Source organism: Giraffa tippelskirchi, chromosome 5 (genome assembly GCF_054371585.1).
Source record: "Giraffa tippelskirchi isolate mGirTip1 chromosome 5, T2T-mGirTip1v1.2.pri, whole genome shotgun sequence".
Classification (NCBI taxonomy): Eukaryota; Metazoa; Chordata; class Mammalia; order Artiodactyla; family Giraffidae; genus Giraffa; species Giraffa tippelskirchi.
This window is the reverse complement of record NC_137279.1, coordinates 150,668,033-150,688,214: the sequence shown is the minus strand read 5'-3', so window position 1 is coordinate 150,688,214 and position 20,182 is coordinate 150,668,033. Positions and strand designations below refer to the sequence as shown.

At 35.3% G+C, this 20,182-nt stretch overlaps 1 protein-coding gene across 2 annotated transcripts in view; it reads left to right on the top strand.

Annotated features, from left to right (window-relative positions):
* LRRC7 (leucine rich repeat containing 7) overlaps positions 1-20,182 on the top strand; it is a 574,473-nt gene that overhangs the window by 467,660 nt on the left and 86,631 nt on the right. Inside the window, exons 18-22 of one of the 2 annotated variants that reach the window (XM_081490660.1) lie at positions 4,155-4,355; positions 10,100-10,211; positions 10,422-10,602; positions 12,262-13,942; positions 17,776-17,916. In XM_081490660.1, the coding sequence (XP_081346786.1) occupies positions 4,155-4,355; positions 10,100-10,211; positions 10,422-10,602; positions 12,262-13,942; positions 17,776-17,916 (2,316 nt within the window). Of the gene's footprint in view, positions 1-4,154; positions 4,356-10,099; positions 10,212-10,421; positions 10,603-12,261; positions 13,943-17,775; positions 17,917-20,182 lie in introns of those variants that run through there. The other variant, XR_014053757.1, reaches the window with a different exon arrangement.

Sequence of the window (20,182 nt, the reverse complement as noted above, 5' to 3'; positions counted from 1 at the left end):
CTTAATGGGATGTAGAAGAGCACTATTTTTTATAAACTTTATCATCCACATATAGTGGACTAGATTCTTATTCTGTGGCTTATATTCTTTCTACAACATAAGGCAAGCTGAGAATCCTAACTGAAACTGCTATAGGTTTCCTTTCTATAAAATGTTCCAATTAATTCCTAGAATAAGATATTTAACAACTAACAACCAAAGCATTAACTATTATTTCTCTTACTGGAATTTACAATCAAATCAAATTATATTTTAATCATTATATAAGAAAAGCATACTTCTATGTGAATTCGCGATATCATTTCTAAATCCCTTAGCTGTTAACATTAATTCTTCATTGCCAAATCTTTGGGAGTCTCCAACATCTTGCAGCTACTATTTGCATTTACTGCACTTTTTTAAGGTCTAAGATATATATAATGTTGTGAAACACTTCTATTTTTCAAAATTAAGATAAAATAACATTTCAGTAAAAATCTTGCATTTTAATAAAATGTATATGTAAAATGAGCAAATACTTTATGGTGAGTGATAAACACAATATTTTACTAAGAACGTAACTGACAAATTTTTACCATATTATATATGCCCCATATTAGAATAAGGGAATATTTATAGCTTATATATTTAGAAATATAAAGAAACTACTTTTGTATTTGAGCTTTACTGAACTATAAATATAATTGTATTTATGGTCATGTTTATTCATTTCAGAAGCACATCACACATAAGTTGGAAAATAGGCAAAACAATCTGTAAAAGGGTATAAAACATGCTTTTAGAGAGGTTATCAACATAACAGAATTATAAAATACTGTTTTCATGTTTAATATATTAACTTCATGTTTTAAATATTGACATTATCTTATTTAACTCAATAAAATCCACATTTTAGATTTACACTATTTCTTCCACAAGATTGTACAAATATGTGCTGCACCTATATCAGAGAATAGCTCTGAGCCAAGTAACACTTGTGAAGCATAAGCTTTGGAGTCAAAAACCTGAGCTTGAATCTGGGCATTGATACCTAAAGCTGTATGACCTTCAACTTACACCATCTGAAGTCCTGTTTTCCTTCTGTAAAATGGGAGCAGATACTACAATGGGTTATGAAATGTAATTTATTATAGATTTTAATTAATGTTATTAATTATGACTATTATTTATATTAAAATCTATTTGGTAAATAATAAGTTGTTTATTACTTATATAAAAATAATAACTAATAATAAATTATCTATCCTTATAAAACACTTTGCATAGTGCCTGGCACATGGCAAATACTGAATAAATAATAGTTGGTGCATACAACGTGAAAAAGATCCAGTTATAGATATTACGGTTAGACATATATGTATAATAGATCTAAATTGCCGAAAGACTCCAGATTTTAAAAATACCTAAGTAGAATCTGATACTAGAAATAGTATCTAATCTCTGCATAGAAATTGTATATTTTCAAAGAACTTTCACATTTATCTTATTTGAGTTCTGAATTAACCCTAAATATTATCATTCCATCTACTTATTTTACACAAATAGAAACTAGTCATATTTGTGGCTCACAACTAGTTGGCGGTAAAATTTAGGTCTTCAAGTCAATTCTGCTGGTAGACTAGCATATGGGAAGCAAGGAACTTATTGTATAGGTGGAACAATTCCAGATTTCATGACTTTCCACAATTTGGAGAAGAGCCTCTTTAAGGAAAAGAATATAAAATGACCATGTAAATAAATAAGTAGGGCCCCTTATAAGGCTTTGAAACAGCCCATGAAGGTGATATACCCTAAAACTTAAGCTTCTTTGGCTTCATGGCAAATCTACTCTATTTCTACATTTAAATATTTTTACAGAGATAAAGTACCCATATATATTCAGTGATGTGACCAAAATATAACATTAACTTGCTTATAAAATAACCAGTAATTTTCAGCACCATGGTCATAAGAAAACCGTCATCTAATCGTGTCAGCAGATACACAGCATCTTCAAAAATTAGATTACATAATTCAATGAAGTATTTAATTCAATTAAGAAGGAAAATGTCCCATCCCATTTTTGCCTTTGATTCAATTTATAAATGTAATTTTACATTGAAGATATTTTAAGATGTGTAGAATTTTAATTTAATGCCCTATTTGAAAATTACTTTTCATTCATATACCACCACTTATTAAAAATTAAAAGGTGTTCTTAATTGGTATACTAGGCATACCATTTTACAATTTACATTTTCTAAATGTAGTTTTTTGACTTTTAGTCCTCTGATATCAAGTACTTTTAAACAAGTTCAATAATATAATTTAAAACTTAGATTGAATTTGTGATTAATATTTCTAATACCAGTTTAAACAGCAGATCCAAGAATGCATGCATCCCAATAGACTTTGTCTAGCATGGCTATCATTCTTTTTATGTTTATTTAAGAATGCATTATAAAGTACCCTGAGATATACTTATATTACACTCTAACAGCTTATACTTTTTTTGGTAAAGTCTAACTTTTTTCATGGGTTATATTTTTGTAGATTTATTTCTTATATTATTAACTTCATCCTTGTTTCAGCATATTAAGGATTAAATCACATTTCAATGATATTTACGCTAACAAAATTATCTGGTTTTTCATAAGCTTTCCAAAAGTTAATTGAAAAAAATAATTTAATTTTAGTACTGAAGCGAATGTTAAAAATCATCTAATGAAGTCTAATCCCAATATTTGATATGGACAGTGAGCCACAGGAAAATATACTAGAATAACAAAGTTGGTGGATATGCTAAACTGCAGATGAGCAAAAGTGTTTGAATTCATATTTATAACCCTCAGATCTATACCACTATCATAGTTTCTTACATTCCATGTGTTACATAGGTATGGGGGGGATGTGTGTGCCCCACCCTTTTCCTCTTGTAATCTCTCATTCCCTCTCTTCTTCCTCTTTCAGCTTCTCTTCCACCTCTGCTCACTTCTAAACCACTCGCACACATATTTTTCACAACACATACTCACCACAGTCACATAAATCATTCCATTTTGTAAAGTTGGTTCTTGCCCACTTCTAAACCTCCCTCACACGCATTTTCCACAACACATACTCACCACAGTCACATAAATCATTCCATTTTGTAAAGTTGATTCTACTCAGATGCAAAAAGACATGGCTATTAGAATAAACCAAGCCAAGTAAATATGCCCCTATTTTTCCTCCTACTCCATTTTAATCAGCCTGGATAATTTATATCTATGACATTCTAAATATATTTTAAGCACTCTGATGGTAGAATATTCTATATGGAATGTCTCATATTTTCTCTCTCTAAATTAAATGTGAAGAAGAATAATTAATATACATATATTCCCTAAAGTGAGATTCATATGCCAAAAATAAATTCAAGAATGGAAATAAATCTCTCAATAAATAGCAGCCAAAGTTTACATATTTACCTAGAATATCTTAGACAAAGGTCTCAGTTTTTTTCTCTTTATTTTAAGATGTAACCTATAATGCATGTTACTTTATTAGGGTAAAAACTAACATAAAAACCTCTCTAAAGGTGTTTCTTTAAGTTATTAACAAGAATTAGCTACCCTATCTTTTGATGTAACATGCTGATTAACATAGAGCTGGTGCATATTTGATGATACTAATAGATACTGTCAACACCCCATTTTTTTCAATAAATGATAACTCTACTTGTAAATCTTTTAGCGTCTCATTGCATCACCTGCATTGATATTTCAAAGATATTTCTAATGTCAAAATGGTTATTTATAAATAATTAAGATAGTGCAGAGAATAGCCTCTAAAGTATAAATACAGCTGATAGTAACCTGATTAAATTTTTCAGAGATTACCAATCACTTAAGTGTTTGACCTACTGCTATTTCAACTATTTATAGAGTAGGTCTAAACATAGGATAAAATCTAAAAATTGTTTTTAATCTAGAAGGGTGACCAGGGGTGGAGAGAAGTCCTAGGAGGCAGAATGTATAAAGAACACTGTGTTCTACTCTACAGCACAGTTTTTTAGCCAGCTCAACACTCACTATATTGCATTTGGTTATACTACTGCACATAAAATGGAGTAGTTTTATGAACATGCTTGCTGAAGGTATTTTTATGTTAAATTTCTTTTTATAAACTTCTAGGTTGAAATAAACCTAAAACGATATCCAACTCCTTATCCAGAGGATTTAAAGAATATGGTAAAATCTGTTCAAAATCTGGTGGGTAAACCAAGCCATGGAGTGCGTGTTGAGAATTCAAATCCAACTGCTAACACGGAACAAACTGTGAAAGAAAAATATGAACACAAGTGGCCTGTAGCCCCAAAGGAGATTACAGTGGAGGTATTTCAAGGTTATTGGTAATTGCCAGTGTGGTTTGGATTTTTTGAAATTACTAAATGACATTTTTTTTAACTGAGCAGATCTTCATTAAGTGCATTTTTTCCTGATATATAAATAAATCTGTCTACTCTTTTTAACTCTGAGGGTTGCATTTAATAAATGACACCTTCATGGCATTAAACCATTAATACAGCTTCGAAAGTTCCAACACACAGAAGAAATAGTTTTCTCACTTGGCTATTCCTGGTCAGTAAGTTAAACCATTTTCACAATATTCCTTTGACTATCCCTAACTTTTATTGTATGAGTCATTAGAAAAGTATAAATGAAGTTTTTATTATTATTCTGCAGATCTTAGTAAAATTCTTGATCAGATTTAGGGCCAATTTTTAAAAATATTTTTGTGTTTGGGTTTCACCCTCTATAGGAAACACTATTATAAGCAGCAAAAAAGGGGCAATAACTTTGAAATTTAGCTTTATGGAATCTGATATGAAGCTTAATTCCTGTATTTTAGAATGAATTAGATATTCATCCTTAGCAATTTGTGGGGTCTGAAAAGAATTCAACTACATTTATGCCACCTCTGTACTATCTCATCTACTCTTCAATTAATTTTATTATCATCTTTTTATCTTCATTAGAAACATAACGGACATGAGTATATCTAGAAATTCCTATACCTGCTGCTTAAATATATAGGTTGACAAAACTCTTTTACAAATCTGCATTTCAAAGCATCAGTTTGTTGCACTGATTGAACACCAACTGTATATTTAGCACTGTGCTAAACACTGTGAGAGAAAGGAAAGAAATATAAAATGTATTAATAGTCCTCAAATAATTTAGAGACTAACCAGGTAAATTTAAGACAGATGAAGCAACTAGAGAACATATTATATGAAGTGTGATAACATGATTGTCTGTGTGATGGAGAGTATAGTACTCTAAGAAACTGGAGACATACACAATCATTGCCAGTCACTTTAAAAGTTACACGAAGTGTTTAAGGTTGAATTCCATGTTCAAGATTGGGTAACTCTTTTAAAGTCAAAAACAGAGGAAGGCATTCTTGGCAAAGAGAAAAAAAAGGCATAAGCAAAAATAAGCATGGTGTGCACATCTGCCAGTTGAAGTATCGATACAAACCTGTCCCAGAAAAGAAGAATATATATAGCTGGATATCTAGGGAAGAAAATTTAAGTAAATATTCATTTTCACCACTTCTTTATTTTGCCTACAAAAGCCATGTTAATGTACTTTTTCATTTCTAAAATATTACAGATATTTTATAATAAAGCAACAGACTTTTATCTCTAAGATACTGCAATAATATAAAAAGGAGAAAAATCAACAGTTAGTGGGTACACATTAAGTACACATACACTTTATATTTAGCTCTCCTGTCATCACATAACTGTAAGGTCATGATAATCCATAAGCTGAATAATTATAGCAAAATACATAGATCCTAAAATTGCTTTATACCTGGGAGGGAGACATGAGGCAAGGAGAAAGTAGCTTTGATCATGAATTTAATAATAACCTTATAGTAGAGAAAAAAATCTTAAAATTGTCCCACAAGGACTTCAAACTTAACAAATCCAAAAAAATTTTTAATGTTTTCACTTCAGATTTATTTCTCCTTCTGTATAATTGGTCTTGATCTCAGCTGGTACCATTATTTACCAGTTCACTCAAGCTAGACATTTGGAAGGTATTTTGATTTCTTTTTCCTTCTTTATCCCTTCTCTATGCCCCTTCCAAACAATCACCAACACCTATATGTTTTCATCTGAGTGTGTCTCCTAACACTCCTCAGGTCTTGAACTCTGTCCTGCATTTCTGTAAAAATTGTCAATTTCTTGGCTTACTTGGTCCCAAGCTCCCTCATTGCCTTGCTTATGATCTTTATAAAACACAAGTCTAATCCTGCTATCCTTAAAAAAAACACTACAGTGACTTGGTACTGGCTATCTGAACTTCCTAATTAGCTATTGTAGACAAACTAAATGAGACTGAAGCTCAGCTTTCAGCTTCATATTTATTTCTGTGATTTGCCCCACTCTTGCTTAGTTTTCTTCTTCTACAAGCCTTTTCCTCTTGAAATTTCACTGATAATATCAACATTTTTCCTGAAATCAAGATTCTAGATCTTTCCTCAATTGTTAGACATCCTAAAATGAGAAGATGTTGCTGTCCGTATCATCCTCCCTTTTCAAATTACCACACCCAAATTAAGGGGCCATACTCCAGTATTCTTGCTTGGAGAATTCTATGGACAGAGGAGCCTGGCTGGGTTATAGTCCATGGGGTCACAAAGAGTCAGACATGACTGAGAAGCTAAGCACCCACGCACTCTATCTATTCTACTTTCAGATATAATAAATACAAATAACCAAGTGTCTAGCTGGTCAGTGTATATTATGCATTTTTATTTTATGTTTTGCCTGTGTATGCAATTTTTGAATCATCATTATTTAGGTCATACTGCCAAGAATGTGGAAGAGGGTATCACACACTGCATGATATATTTATCTGTGTTGTTAAATATGGAAAACCACAAAAAAAGCAAATAGAGGTAGGCAGAATCAGAAAACAGAAAGAAAAAACAGGGTAAAAGCAACAGAGAAAGAAGAAGAAGGAAAGATATATCAATATAATTATTGATCACTTTCTATTTGCAGCCCTATGCCAATAGTTTTAACCTAAATCTAGACTGAGACTATGGCCAAGAAAGCCATAAGAACAAAGAGGTCAGAGAGATATGAAGGTTCTCCTCTGCCCTGATTTCCCTTTATACATGCCTTGCGAAGATTACATTTGTTTTTCCCCTAGCATCTTAGTCTGTTGGGACTGCTAAACAGAATACCATAAACTGGGTGACTTAGAAACAGTCTTTAAGGAAACCAGATTTTATTTATATATAAAAATCAAAGCCTAAGAGACTTAAAATTTCAAAGGCTCAAAAGTATCAGTGGTTAGTGAACTATTACAGCCAAGAAATACCTAACAGTTCCATTTATTAGTGTTAGGTCTGAACAACTTAGTAAATATTTATGCCCCATTTAGTGGTTATTTGAGAAACAGTATACAAAACCAACTCAATGGACATGAGTTGGAGCAAACTCTGAGAGACAGTAAAGACAGGCAAGCCTGGCATGTTGCAGTCCATGGGGTCGCAAAGAATCAGACATGACTTAGTGACTGAAAAACAACATGCATAAACTGAAAGAAAAAATAACAGTTTTCACTCTTAAATAACCAAACTACTTACTAACGAAATGTGTGCACCTTTTAGGCACCACCTACCATCTCAAACCTTGGAATTATGTTGGATACCACAATTCTAAATTCTGTTTCACATTGATTTTTGGGTGGCACTTGATTTTTTGATCACAGCAAGCAACAAATACCCAACTCACGAAGATTATTAATCAAAAGAAGTGTGCAATCGAATTTTGAAACTGAGAGCTACCTAGGGTAGCAGACATAAAGAGAACTATTGTGCATAAATTTATATCACTACTTACTCGTGAGAATAAACAAGCCATTTTTATACCTAGAAAAATGAAAATTTAGTATTTTTGCATTTCTTAATGTTCTCCTGCTACCTGGTTAATTGGAAATAATAAATTGAATTCAGTTCAGTTCAGTTGCTCAGTCGTTTCTGACTCTTTGCAACCCCATGGACAGGCTTCCTGGTCCATCATCAACTCCCAGAGTTTACTCAAACTCATGTCCATCAAGTCATTGATGCCATCCAGCCATCTCATTCTTTGTCGTCTCCTTCTCCTCCTACCTTCAATCCTTCCCAGCATCAGAGTCTTTTCCAATGAGTCAGCTCTTCGCATCAGGTGGCCAAAGTATCGGAGTTTCAACTTCAGCATCAGTCTTTCCAGTGAATCTTCAGGACTGATTTCCTTTAGGATGGAATGGTTGGATCTCCTTGCAGTTCAAGGGACTCTCAAGAGTCTTCTCCAACACCACAGTTCAAAAGCATCCGTTCTTTGGCGCTCAGCTTTCTTTATGGTCCCACTCTCACATCCATACATGGCTACTGGAAAAACCATACATTTGACTAGGTGGACCTTTGTCAGCAAAGTAATGTCTCTGAGGCTTTTTAATATGCTATCTAGGTTGATCATACCTTTTCTTCCAAGGAGTAAGCATCTTTTAATTTCATGGCTGCAGTCACCATCTGCAGTGATTTTGGAGCCCAAAAATAAAATCTTTCACTGTTCCCATTTTTTACCTATTTGCCATGAAGTGATGGGACCAGATGCCATGATCTTAGTTTTTTGAATGTTGAGTTTTAAGCCAACTTTTTCACTCTCCTCTTTCACTTTCATCAAGAGGCTCTTTAGTTCTTCACTTTCTGCCATAAGGGTGGTGTCATCTGCATATCTGAGATAATTGATATTTCTCCCAGCAATCTTGATTCCAGCTTGTGCTTCATCCGGCCCAGTGTTTCTCATGCTGTGCTCTGCATATAAGCTGAGTTAAGTAAGGTGACAATATACAGCCTTGACGTACTCCTTTTCCTATTTGGAACCAGTCAGTTGTTCCATGTTCAGTTCTAACTGTTGTTTCTTGACCTGCCTAGATTTCTCAGACGGCAGGTCAGGTAGTCAGGGATTCCCATCTCTTTAAGAATTTTCCACAGTTTATTGTGATCCACAGTCAAAGGCTTTGGCGTAGTCAATAAAGCAGAAGTAGATGTTTTCCTGGAACTCTCTTGCTTTTTGAATGATCCAATGGATGTTGCCAATTTGATCTCTGGTTCCTCTGCCTTTTCTAAATCCAGCTTGAACATCTGGAAGCTCATGGTTCATTTACTGTTGAATCCTGGCTTAGGGAATTTTGAGCTTTACTTTGCTAGCATGTAAGATGAATGCAATTGTGTGGTAGTTTGAACATTCTTTGGCATTGCCTTTCTTTTGAAATGGAATGAAAACTGACCTTTTCCAGTCCTGTGGCCACTGCTGAGTTTTCCAAATTTGCTACAGAAGTTTAAAATCCATTGGTTTTTTAATATGATTATTTGTCATAAAGTTATATTCTTATACCAGTGTTGTTCATTACACTCAGTGAATGGATTTAGAGTGAAGATTTAGCAGGTTAGATTGATCATGAGAAAACCAGAAATCTCAGGAAGAAAGCATGACAGAACTAAAGAAACTGAGATGATCACTTGGAAAACAGTAGGCATTGAGAGAGAGAGTGGTGGTTAAAATAGGCCCTATTGTGCATCACCTTTGTTAACTATCAAAAAAAAATCTAGTTTGTCAGTGTATACTTTCCGCTTAGAACTCTAAAAGAGTTCACCCCTTAGAACTCTTACATGCTTCTATCTCATATATTATGTACTATATTACTTATGTATTACTTATCATAATTCAATCCTGTTTTATGAGTTATATCTAACTCCCTAACTAGACTGTAAATCCCCACAGGGCATGGGTGACATTTTGTCTTTCTTTGGAAACTCCACAGTTCTTCGCACAGTGCCAGACATATAAATAGCTTTCAAAAAATGAGGGATAAATGGACTCATTCAAATTAGAAAAACAAAACATTTTAGTGCTTACCTCAGAGATACATATGATTCACTTCTCCTAGCATGCCACAGTGAACTAGATTCTAGATTCCCATTATATTTGAGCCAAATAAAAATATTGCCTTCTTGGTTAACCAGTATTTAAATGTTTACTTTCCTTGTCCTGTATTATTATATCTCTCAGGATTCTTTTGTTCATCCAGCTAATGAAATGAGGATTGGGGAACTTCACCCTTCATTAGCTGAGACCCCTCTGTACCCACCCAAACTTGTTCTGCTAGGGAAGGACAAAAAAGGTAACATTGTGAACCTGGTGTGGAAAATATGCCACAAATGCATGTGCATGATGAATCACCAGTTGTAAATTATGATACACCATAGTCTATAGAAATATTTTATAAATATGTATTTCTAACATTCATTGGTATGCTATTTTTCATACTTGCTTTTCTGTTTATACTTGGCAATGTTCATAGCATTATAATATTTTTCCCTTTGCATTTCAGAATCAACTGATGAGTCTGAAGTTGACAAAACTCACTGTCTGAATAACAGTGTTTCCTCAGGCACTTACTCAGACTACTCACCTTCCCAGGCTTCCTCAGGATCCTCTAACACCCGGGTTAAAGTGGGGTCCTTGCAGACAACAGCTAAAGATGCAGTACATAATTCTTTGTGGGGTAACAGGTGTGTTTAGAATTCCCTCTTTTCTGTCCCCAAATGCTTATTTTCAGCAACTTTTTAAAAAATGGAATCTTCCTAATTTGGGAATTATGTTCAGCACATGAGTGGCATAGAAGACCTAAGGGGCAGGTAAGCAAATGTAGTCCCATTGGGATTTCCAAGAGCGGATGAATCCATTTTGTGAAGCAAAACCATTGTTTATGGTAGAGATGGTAAGAGATTAAAAGATTGAAAGGATAGAACCAAAAATAATTAGTCAAAAGTTGTGTTTCCATCATTACATAATTGTGACACATTTGGGCGTTCACCATCCCAAATGGTGTTACAAACGAAAGTAAAATGCTTGGAAAGCACTAAGTGCCGAGTACGAAGTGAATACTCAGTAAATTTGTCATCAGCCTCTTCATCATCATCATTTTATCACCACATGGGAAAGTTAGAATGTAAGTAAAAGTATTTAATCTTTCCAAAATGGCTTCTACTCTGTATTACTTTCATTGTTACAGATATATTAAGATCAAAAGCCATAGAGGGCAACAAAGTGACTCGGAGAAGTAGTATTTGCCCAGTTCTGATTCCTTTGTTTTATAGCTTGTTGCTATATTTCACACTACAAATAGCAAATAAAAATTGTCATATGACATAGATAATCAATGACTTCCACGCAGATTTTACTGATAATATCAATACCATTTGCTATATATTCTTTGGTAATTAATGAACGACTATTTCTACTCATTGATGCCCATGATAAAAATTTAACTCTTTCAGTTCATAAATTTATTATTTGTCATACAAGCCGAGACTGATTTAGATACTTTTGGAAAATACCTTCTAAATGCACTTTTTTTTTCAGTTAGTGAAAGCACTTAAAAGGCTGTAATAAAAGATATATAATTTGATATGATTAGTATGCAAATGGTTTAAAATAAACTTAGAAAAATGGGCATCATCTAGAGATACTGTGGTCACTGGAATAAACATACCAATGACCAAAACTCATAATTTAATTTACCTTCTAGAAAAAGATATGTGAATGCATTCACTATACAATGGATTTAATGTCTTCCAATACCTGCCCCTCAAATATATTATTTGAAGACAATTTGAATTTATTTGACATATCAGAAATTGATAAGAAAGTTACCCTCAGCCAATAGTTTGGAAGTGTACTGAATCAGAAATTCCAGAGATGGAGGCCAAGAATCAGGTAGTTCTAATTATCAGACAGGTTTCAGGACCATTACTGAAAATCTCTGTATTTCTTCATTCACTCATTTATTCATTCATTCGTTCATCTGACAAATATGTACTTACTACCTGCTATGTGCCAAGCACTATGTTAGGCATGAAGAGAAAAAAACCTCTGCCCTCATGAGTTTACATCCTGCAGAGGACACAAGGCAATGTGCAATAAGTATAATAGGTAAGTAAACTATATGTACTGGAAGGTGGTTACTGAAAAGAAATAAAAGTTAGATCAGGGTAAAGGGGTGAATTTTTTTGAACATGAAATAATAATGCTATTCTTAATCATAAGTGAGGTGTGGCTGAATGATCAGTTGAACAAAGGATGCGGGTATTCCTGCCTGCTTGTTCTCTTTGTGGCAAAGACCCAGCTCTTCCTCATTTTCATGTTTCTTCTTCCCGTTGTGTTCACAGGATTGCACAATCTTTCCCACAGCCTCTTGATGCAAAGCCATTACTCAGCCAGCGGGAGGCTGTCCCCCCAGGGAACCTACCACAGCGTCCTGACCGGCTGCCAATGAGTGAAGCGTTCACAGACAACTGGACCGATGGCTCCCATTATGATAACACGGGGTTCGTTGCCGAGGAGACCACAGGCGAGAATGCCAACAATAATCCCCTCCTGAGTTCGAAAGCTAGAAGCACATCTTCTCATGGACGCAGGCCTTTGATTAGGCAGGATAGGATTGTTGGTGTTCCCCTGGAACTTGAGCAGTCTACACACAGACACACACCAGAAACAGAAGTGCCTCCTTCCAATCCTTGGCAGAATTGGACCAGAACCCCTAGTCCTTTTGAAGACAGGACTGCTTTCCCTTCCAAATTAGAGACAACCCCTACCACCAGCCCATTGCCTGAAAGGAAAGAACATATAAAAGAATCTACTGAAATACCTAGTCCTTTTTCTCCAGGAGTACCATGGGAGTATCACGATTCTAATCCCAACAGGAGTCTCAGTAATGTCTTTTCTCAAATCCACTGCCGCCCAGACTCTTCTAAAGGTGTTATTTCGATTAGCAAAAGCACAGAGAGGCTTTCCCCACTAATGAAAGATATCAAGTCCAATAAATTCAAAAAGTCACAGAGTATTGATGAGATTGACATTGGTACATACAAGGTTTATAATATACCATTAGAAAACTATGCTACTGGAAGTGACCACTTAGGAAGTCATGAACGACCTGACAAAATGTTGGGACCAGAGCATGGTATGTCCAGTATGTCTCGAAGCCAGTCAGTCCCAATGCTGGATGATGAGATGCTCACCTACGGAAGCAGTAAAGGGCCTCAACAACAGAAAGCATCCATGACCAAAAAAGTCTATCAGTTTGACCAAAGCTTCAATCCCCAAGGAGCGGTGGAAGTTAAAGCTGAAAAGAGGATACCGCCCCCTTTTCAACACAATTCTGAGTATGTGCAACAACCCGGGAAAAACATCGCCAAGGATTTGGTTAGCCCTCGAGCTTACCGAGGATACCCACCAGTGGAGCAAATATTTTCATTTTCTCAGCCATCTGTTAACGAAGATGCTGTGGTCAACGCCCAGTTTGCAAGTCAAGGCGCCAGGGCAGGCTTCTTGAGAAGAGCTGACTCCCTGGCAAGCTCTACAGAAATGGCCATGTTTAGAAGGGTCAGTGAACCTCATGAGCTAACTCCGAGTGATAGGTATGGCCGACCTCCGTATAGGGGTGGTCTGGATCGCCAAAGCAGCGTTTCAGTGACTGAGTCCCAGTTCCTGAAAAGGAATGGCAGGTATGAAGATGAACACCCTTCATATCAAGAAGTGAAAGCTCAGGCGGGAAGTTTTCCAGTTAAAAACCTTACCCAAAGGAGGCCATTGTCTGCAAGAAGCTACAGTACAGAGAGTTACGGTGCCTCCCAAACCAGGCCAGTTTCAGCTAGGCCTACTATGGCAGCTCTTTTGGAAAAAATACCATCTGACTATAACTTGGGTAACTATGGTGACAAGCCATCAGATAACAGTGATATAAAGACGAGGCCCACTCCTGTCAAGGGAGAGGAGAGCTGTGGTAAAATGCCTGCAGACTGGAGACAACAGCTGCTTAGACATATAGAAGCTAGAAGGTTAGACAGGGTATGTTTGGCATTTCTCTGTAAGAATATCCCTCCTGCCTTTAGTTTTACTTTATTGGCATTTCTGAGCACATGTAGTGAAGCATGAACTACATGAATGAATAGATGATGAGCATTTTATTTATCTTTATATGTGGGGAAATTGATCATAATAGTTTTTCGTGGATACTATTTAATGCTCTTCGAGAGTTCATAACTTGTAGGTCAATTATTTATCAAAACTATCCTAAAAGTGGTTAGTGAGAAAGAATTCAATTCTATTATATGGGATGGTGCTTCAATTGCTTTCTAGCCATGAAGGCAAAATGCCTCTCCTAGGACACGAAACTGTTCTCTAGTGACCTAGAGAAAATGATCTTTATTGAATCTATAGAAAGTGAGTATTCTGCTCCTTTCTGCACAGACTCACATATACTGAAGTCAGACCTAATTTGTTTATAAAATCTGCATATAGTTACTGCTATGGGACTCCTAAAGTTGTTACTTCTAATGAGCAATAATCTTCCCAGCAAGAAACAGAAAAATAAAATAAGCAGAGATTGAATGCCCTCCCACACATTACTTTGTTTAATGAAAATCCTGCCATTTAGAATGTTGGTTTTCATATAGAAAGAAATGTTTAAATTCTAATCATGCTACAGACAACAAAAATAGATGATGTCTTTATGAAGACTATAAACATACAAATTAGTGTGTGTATATTGCAGAAAAAAAGAGGAAAATAAGCCCAATTCAGTTAAAATTGAATCACAATAAATCATAGAATGCATAGTAATTGAAGAGAGTAAAAAAACTTTCTGTAAGGCCTGAATTATATTTTTGTTGCTATTTATATCTAAGACAAATCTGGTATTTCATTTTCTAGAACTATGATCAATTGACCATCACCACTGAGTGTACTTTGTAGCTTTGGTGTAGAGGACTCTGTATACTCTGCATTGACCTTACAATCTTAAAACTCTAGTTTGTGAAAATAGGGCTTTTTGTTCTGATTTTCTAGGTTTCAATGCTCAGCATAAATTGGTAATCTGGGTAATAATATACCATTAGAATGTTTCACTCAATAGTTTTAGTTAAAACTATTAAAAGCATAGGTCATTGCATTTATTATATATTTTCTTAGTGGTGAGTTTTATGTTTTCAGGTGTACTCTTTTAAAATAATTATATTGTTTGTAGGTCGTGTCTACATGACAAGAAAAACAATTATTAATAGGGAAAGAGTGAACTAATAAATGTGTGTGTGGGTGTTAGTTTCTCAATGTGGAAACTGGTTCTGCCTTGCAAAATATTTCATCAGAATGTCTGTTTCAAATAGGTGTGCTCAGTCCCATTGAAGGGAGCCTTATCAAAGCCTCATGACTGGCTGTCAGTGGGAGACACCCGGTCGGTTGTCACCATGCCTTACTTCAAGTTTTACCCTCCATGTAGACAGATAACTTGGAGGGTGAAAATATTTGGGGCCAAATAAACAGTACAGTTTGGGAACTCTGGCCTCATGTAGACACGACCATACATAACAGGGTAAGGTGAACTAGCTGAGAAAGGTTATCAGAAGCTTTTTGGAGCATATATACAATGACTAGTAAATTGAGGCAACAAGGAGTGAATGAAAATAGATAATGAAAAAAAAAGATGAAATTTTAAGTATTTGGTACTATCATTTATTCACTAGTTTCCCAGATAAATGTTTCATTTCTCTTGATCAGAGCTGCTGAAAAGTAGGAGTCTCCCCTAGTTGGAGCAGGAATTCGGAGGGAGGAAAATAGGACTGGAGGAGGGGGATTTAGATCAGCAGAATTCTAGAGACCCTTCCCATCCCAGATGCAGATAACTAAAAGTAAATTTGTATGTATTTTCCCTTGTTGTGACAGCACCTCCCTTTTTAATTAGTCTTCACATATGCCCTGTCTGTTTATAACTTCCTCAGTTTGTCTTTCATTTTTCAGAGCAATTTCAATGTATGTTCAATAGCTTCTCATTTAATTCAAAGAAAGTAAATTACCTTAGAATACTGCTTCAAGCCATCAAATCCTGAAAGCTCTTACTCCTTTCTCTGAGTAACTTCTTCCCCCTCTCAGTCGAGTTGCTGAGTTATTCAGGTTGTATCTTACTTAAAACTTACATACAACATAAATCAGGGTACTGGAGCACAGCTTTATTATGTAAAAATAGTTCTGTATTGTGGTATTTCACATTCTGCCCAAAATGAGATTGCACCAGGCACAGCTTGCTTCCTTCCCAGTAAAATTTAGTTGAGTGATTTGAACTCTAGGAATCAAATAGTTACACTGGAAACTACAAGATCTTTGTCCATCCCTTATAAAAGAGAACTGCCTAGAAGCCTGGACATTGGATAAGCTTAACAGCTCTACATAATGTTGGTTCAAGACCTTGCTTGGTGTTAACCTTGGAGAGGCAGCTCTGAGTACTACCATAGATTAAAGGTGCTTGTTTTCTCCTTTGGTTTGACCTTAAGGCTCATGCTTCCACTACAGAACCCCACTTGACTGAGAGATAGTAAAACGTGAACCCGTATGTCTAAGACTGCTACTCTTCCATAGCTGCTGAGAAAGCACTAGACTGAAGTCATTTTAAACCTTAAGGAATCCTTCAGGTGCTAACTTGAAATGCTCAATGTCCTTCTCAACTTTGGCATGGTGACAATGAAAAAAATCCTCTGAATGAAATAATCAGGGATCCATAACAAATATGATGAGTTGACAGCACACCATCAGGAGTGTAATCATCTTTCAGTTAATGAAATTCTGATCCTAATAATCATTTATTTGCAAATAATGCCCTCAGAATAGAATAACTGTCTCCTGTTAATGTTCAATAACATTTGGTTTTTAAAAGTGTATTAAGTTAACTTCTATAGATTTTTTTATATTAATTAAAAGGGCCAAGTGCTGTCAGTTATTGTATTTTCATGATAGGTGGAAAGTAGAGATTATACTGATGAAAACCATCTGATGACAAGATATGCAAAATGACTTAATTTTTAAATGAAGTTCTGTAGAAAAAACTGAACCACTTGGAATAACTTCAGATGCACTTACTGAAGGGTAGCCACAGTGCAGATATCACTAGAATATTCTATAAATGTTTAGGTATGTCAGATAAATAGCATTAATAATTCAAAGCATAGTTCCTTTAGTTTCATTATGAAATTTCATCAGTTTAAAATGTAATTTTTAAGAAAGAACAAAAGAAGATATTTGGATTCACATACAAAATGAGTAGTTTAACTAAATTAATAAATTCAATCATCCACTGGTGAGATTGAATGACTTTTTGACCAGCTCTTTTTCTGAGTTGCCATGATTATGCCTATAAGACAGAAATAAAAGCGACTGATTTTCACTTTAACTTCGCAGGGCATTAGTTTTAAGGCAGAATTAGAAGCTAGTATTTGTCTTTTGTGTATGCTAATCTCACAATGTGAAAGAGACCATGAGATTTTCAGCTGACAAAATTTAAGACCTCACTGTTTGAAATTTTTGAATTAATAAATCACCACCGATAAACATTTGTCCAGTCACCACAATCATGATATGTAAAAGATAGGTTCTATGCCTATGAGATAGCAACAAATGTAAAACAGAATGTTATCTTTGCTTTCTGTCTTTTCTGTAGTTTTGGATGGTACTCATTATGTTCATAACTAACACTGTTGACTGTATGCTTCTGTCTGATCAAGTGCATGTTTAAAAAAGAAAGTTACCGTTTGCCTGCATAAAGTTAAATGTTATAAATTTAAACATGTTCATGTAATAATCAGTTTGTTGAGCATGTGTTCACATCCTGTCACATGATTATTTCCTCTACTCAGAATGCTGCTTACAAACACAACACAGTTAACCTTGGCATGCTGCCCTATGGAGGTATTTCAGCAATGCATGCAGGCAGAAGCATGACTTTAAACTTGCAGACTAAGTCTAAATTTGATCTACAAGAACTACCTCTTCAGAAAGTAAGTATGGACTGCCCTACATGTGTCAGCATACCAAAGCCAATTAATGTTGTTTGTTCACATAATGTGTTTAGGCTGTATGTACAATCCTGCTTACAGACTCTCAGGAGTCCAAAAAGCATAAGGGTAAATAATGTAGAGCCCATACTCTTAGCTGCTAAATGAATATTGATAGCTAGACTGATTATCAGGTTCCTACTTAATAGCTTTGCTTTTTGGATTGAGCAGGTACATGGCTTCTTGTGTTGCTTTAAGACTCATTTTTCTTATTATTCATTTTCTTTTTCTTCTATTGTTTGCTTTTCTTTCTTTCATGTGTGTGTATATGTATATATACATATGTTGAAATTTTTATTTTACTTTTTTGGAGACAGTCATATTCTCTTACTGATGCATTCTGAGAACAGAAATAGAAATTATGATTGGATTTTAGTTGGAAAAGTCCTAGGTTAGAATGACAATTAAGTCATTAGCACTTCTAAAAGCTTCTTTAGCCCATTTTTTTTGTGGGAAATATTACACAGAAGTAAAACATGGGAAACAAATTTGTGGCTTAACTAGCAAATTTTTACTCATCCTAGGTTAACGGGAAAGTAGCAAGTTGACATGGTTTTAAATGAAAATGTGGACTCATTTGAAAGGGCATATACGATAAGAGAAAATATTTCCATTGTCCGAGGACCATTTCAGCTTGTTTTATTCAGGCAAAACAGAAAATGTCCATTTTACCTGTTTAAATTGACTAATGCAATCTGTCTTAGTTGCATTTCAATGGAGACTAATGAGTCATTTTCACACAATATGCCATTATGACTATATTATTAATGTAGTCATTAACCTAGTAAGTTTTTATTAAAAAAAAAAAAAAGCAATGCCAAAGTAAGGATAATAGAATGATGTAGCCTCCAAACCCTCTTCTCTTAATCAATTAATGAACATATGGAACAAACTACCCTCCCAGCAAAATGAATGTCATAAGACCTCAACCATGTTTTATTGTCAAATTAGTCTTAATAACAGTCCCTAACTCTGGATACTTTGCTTCCTACTCTGAGGAGAGTAATAAAATCAATGAGACATTTCTATTCATAGCTTTTTTTTTTTTTATCACCCATGATCACTTAAAAAAAACTGACTTAATTGAGAATTTCTGTAAGTTATTTTCTCTGTCCTCAGTCTCCTGTTGCAGAGCCAGTATTGTATGCAAAAGTCTCTCCAGGAAGAAAAATGCCTGATCTCTGGTCAGTGCCTATGTCAGTGACAGAGCACTCGCTCTCTGAGCAATTTCAAAGTGGTAACTTGACATCACTGAACTCAGAATTGAGACCGAGTGTAGTTGGCTCCAGCACACTACTATCAGTAAGATCCTTTTCACCGGAGCCTCTCCTTTAAATTGGAGCCTCTCCATTAAATGGAGTCTGTTCTTCATGTCCTCTTAGATGCCCAGGGCTCATTCTCTGCCCTAAAAAAATAACCAAAGTTCATAAGGGCCTTTAAACTCATTTGCACTAAGGAACAGACAAGCTATCACCAACTTAAACAGACAGCTTTCCTGCAGGGCTTGTCAATTAAAAAGAAATCAAGCCCCTAAGTTACAATGACAGAATTTCAGAATGCAAAGAACAGATTAGAGAGGTCTTGGTATGAAAGAAGCTATCACTTGAACTCCTTAAAATTATTTGACTTAGTTTTTTGCCCGGTTTTCTTGTCAATCTATAGAATAATATACACATATTCAGTGCCTGAAAGGGCTTCCCTTGTGGCTCAGCTGGCAAAGAATCCACCAGCAATGCAGGAGACATGAGTTTGATCCCTGGGTTGGGAAGATCCCCTGGAAAAGAGGAAGGCTACCCGCTCCGGTATTCTGGCCTGGAGAATTCCACAGATTGTATAGTCCATGGGGTCACAAAGAGTCGGACGTGACTGAGAGACTTTCATTTCAGTGACTGAAAAATGGTAATATACTTGAAGCACTGTTTCTCATTGTGTACATTATTCTCCAGATATAAATTAAGTATCTCTTTGCTGCTATATTAATTTGATGATGTTGTTTGGGGTACCCTATAGAATGGACTCATTAACTATTCTTGCTGTTCAGTTGCTCAGTTGTGTCTGACTCTTTGCAAACCCATGGACTGCAGCACACCAGGCCTCCCTGTCCTTCACCATCTCCCGGAGTTTGCTCAAACTCATGTCCATAGAATCAGTGATGCCATCCAACCATCTCATCCTCTGTCATCCCCTTCTCCTCCTGCCTTCAATCTTT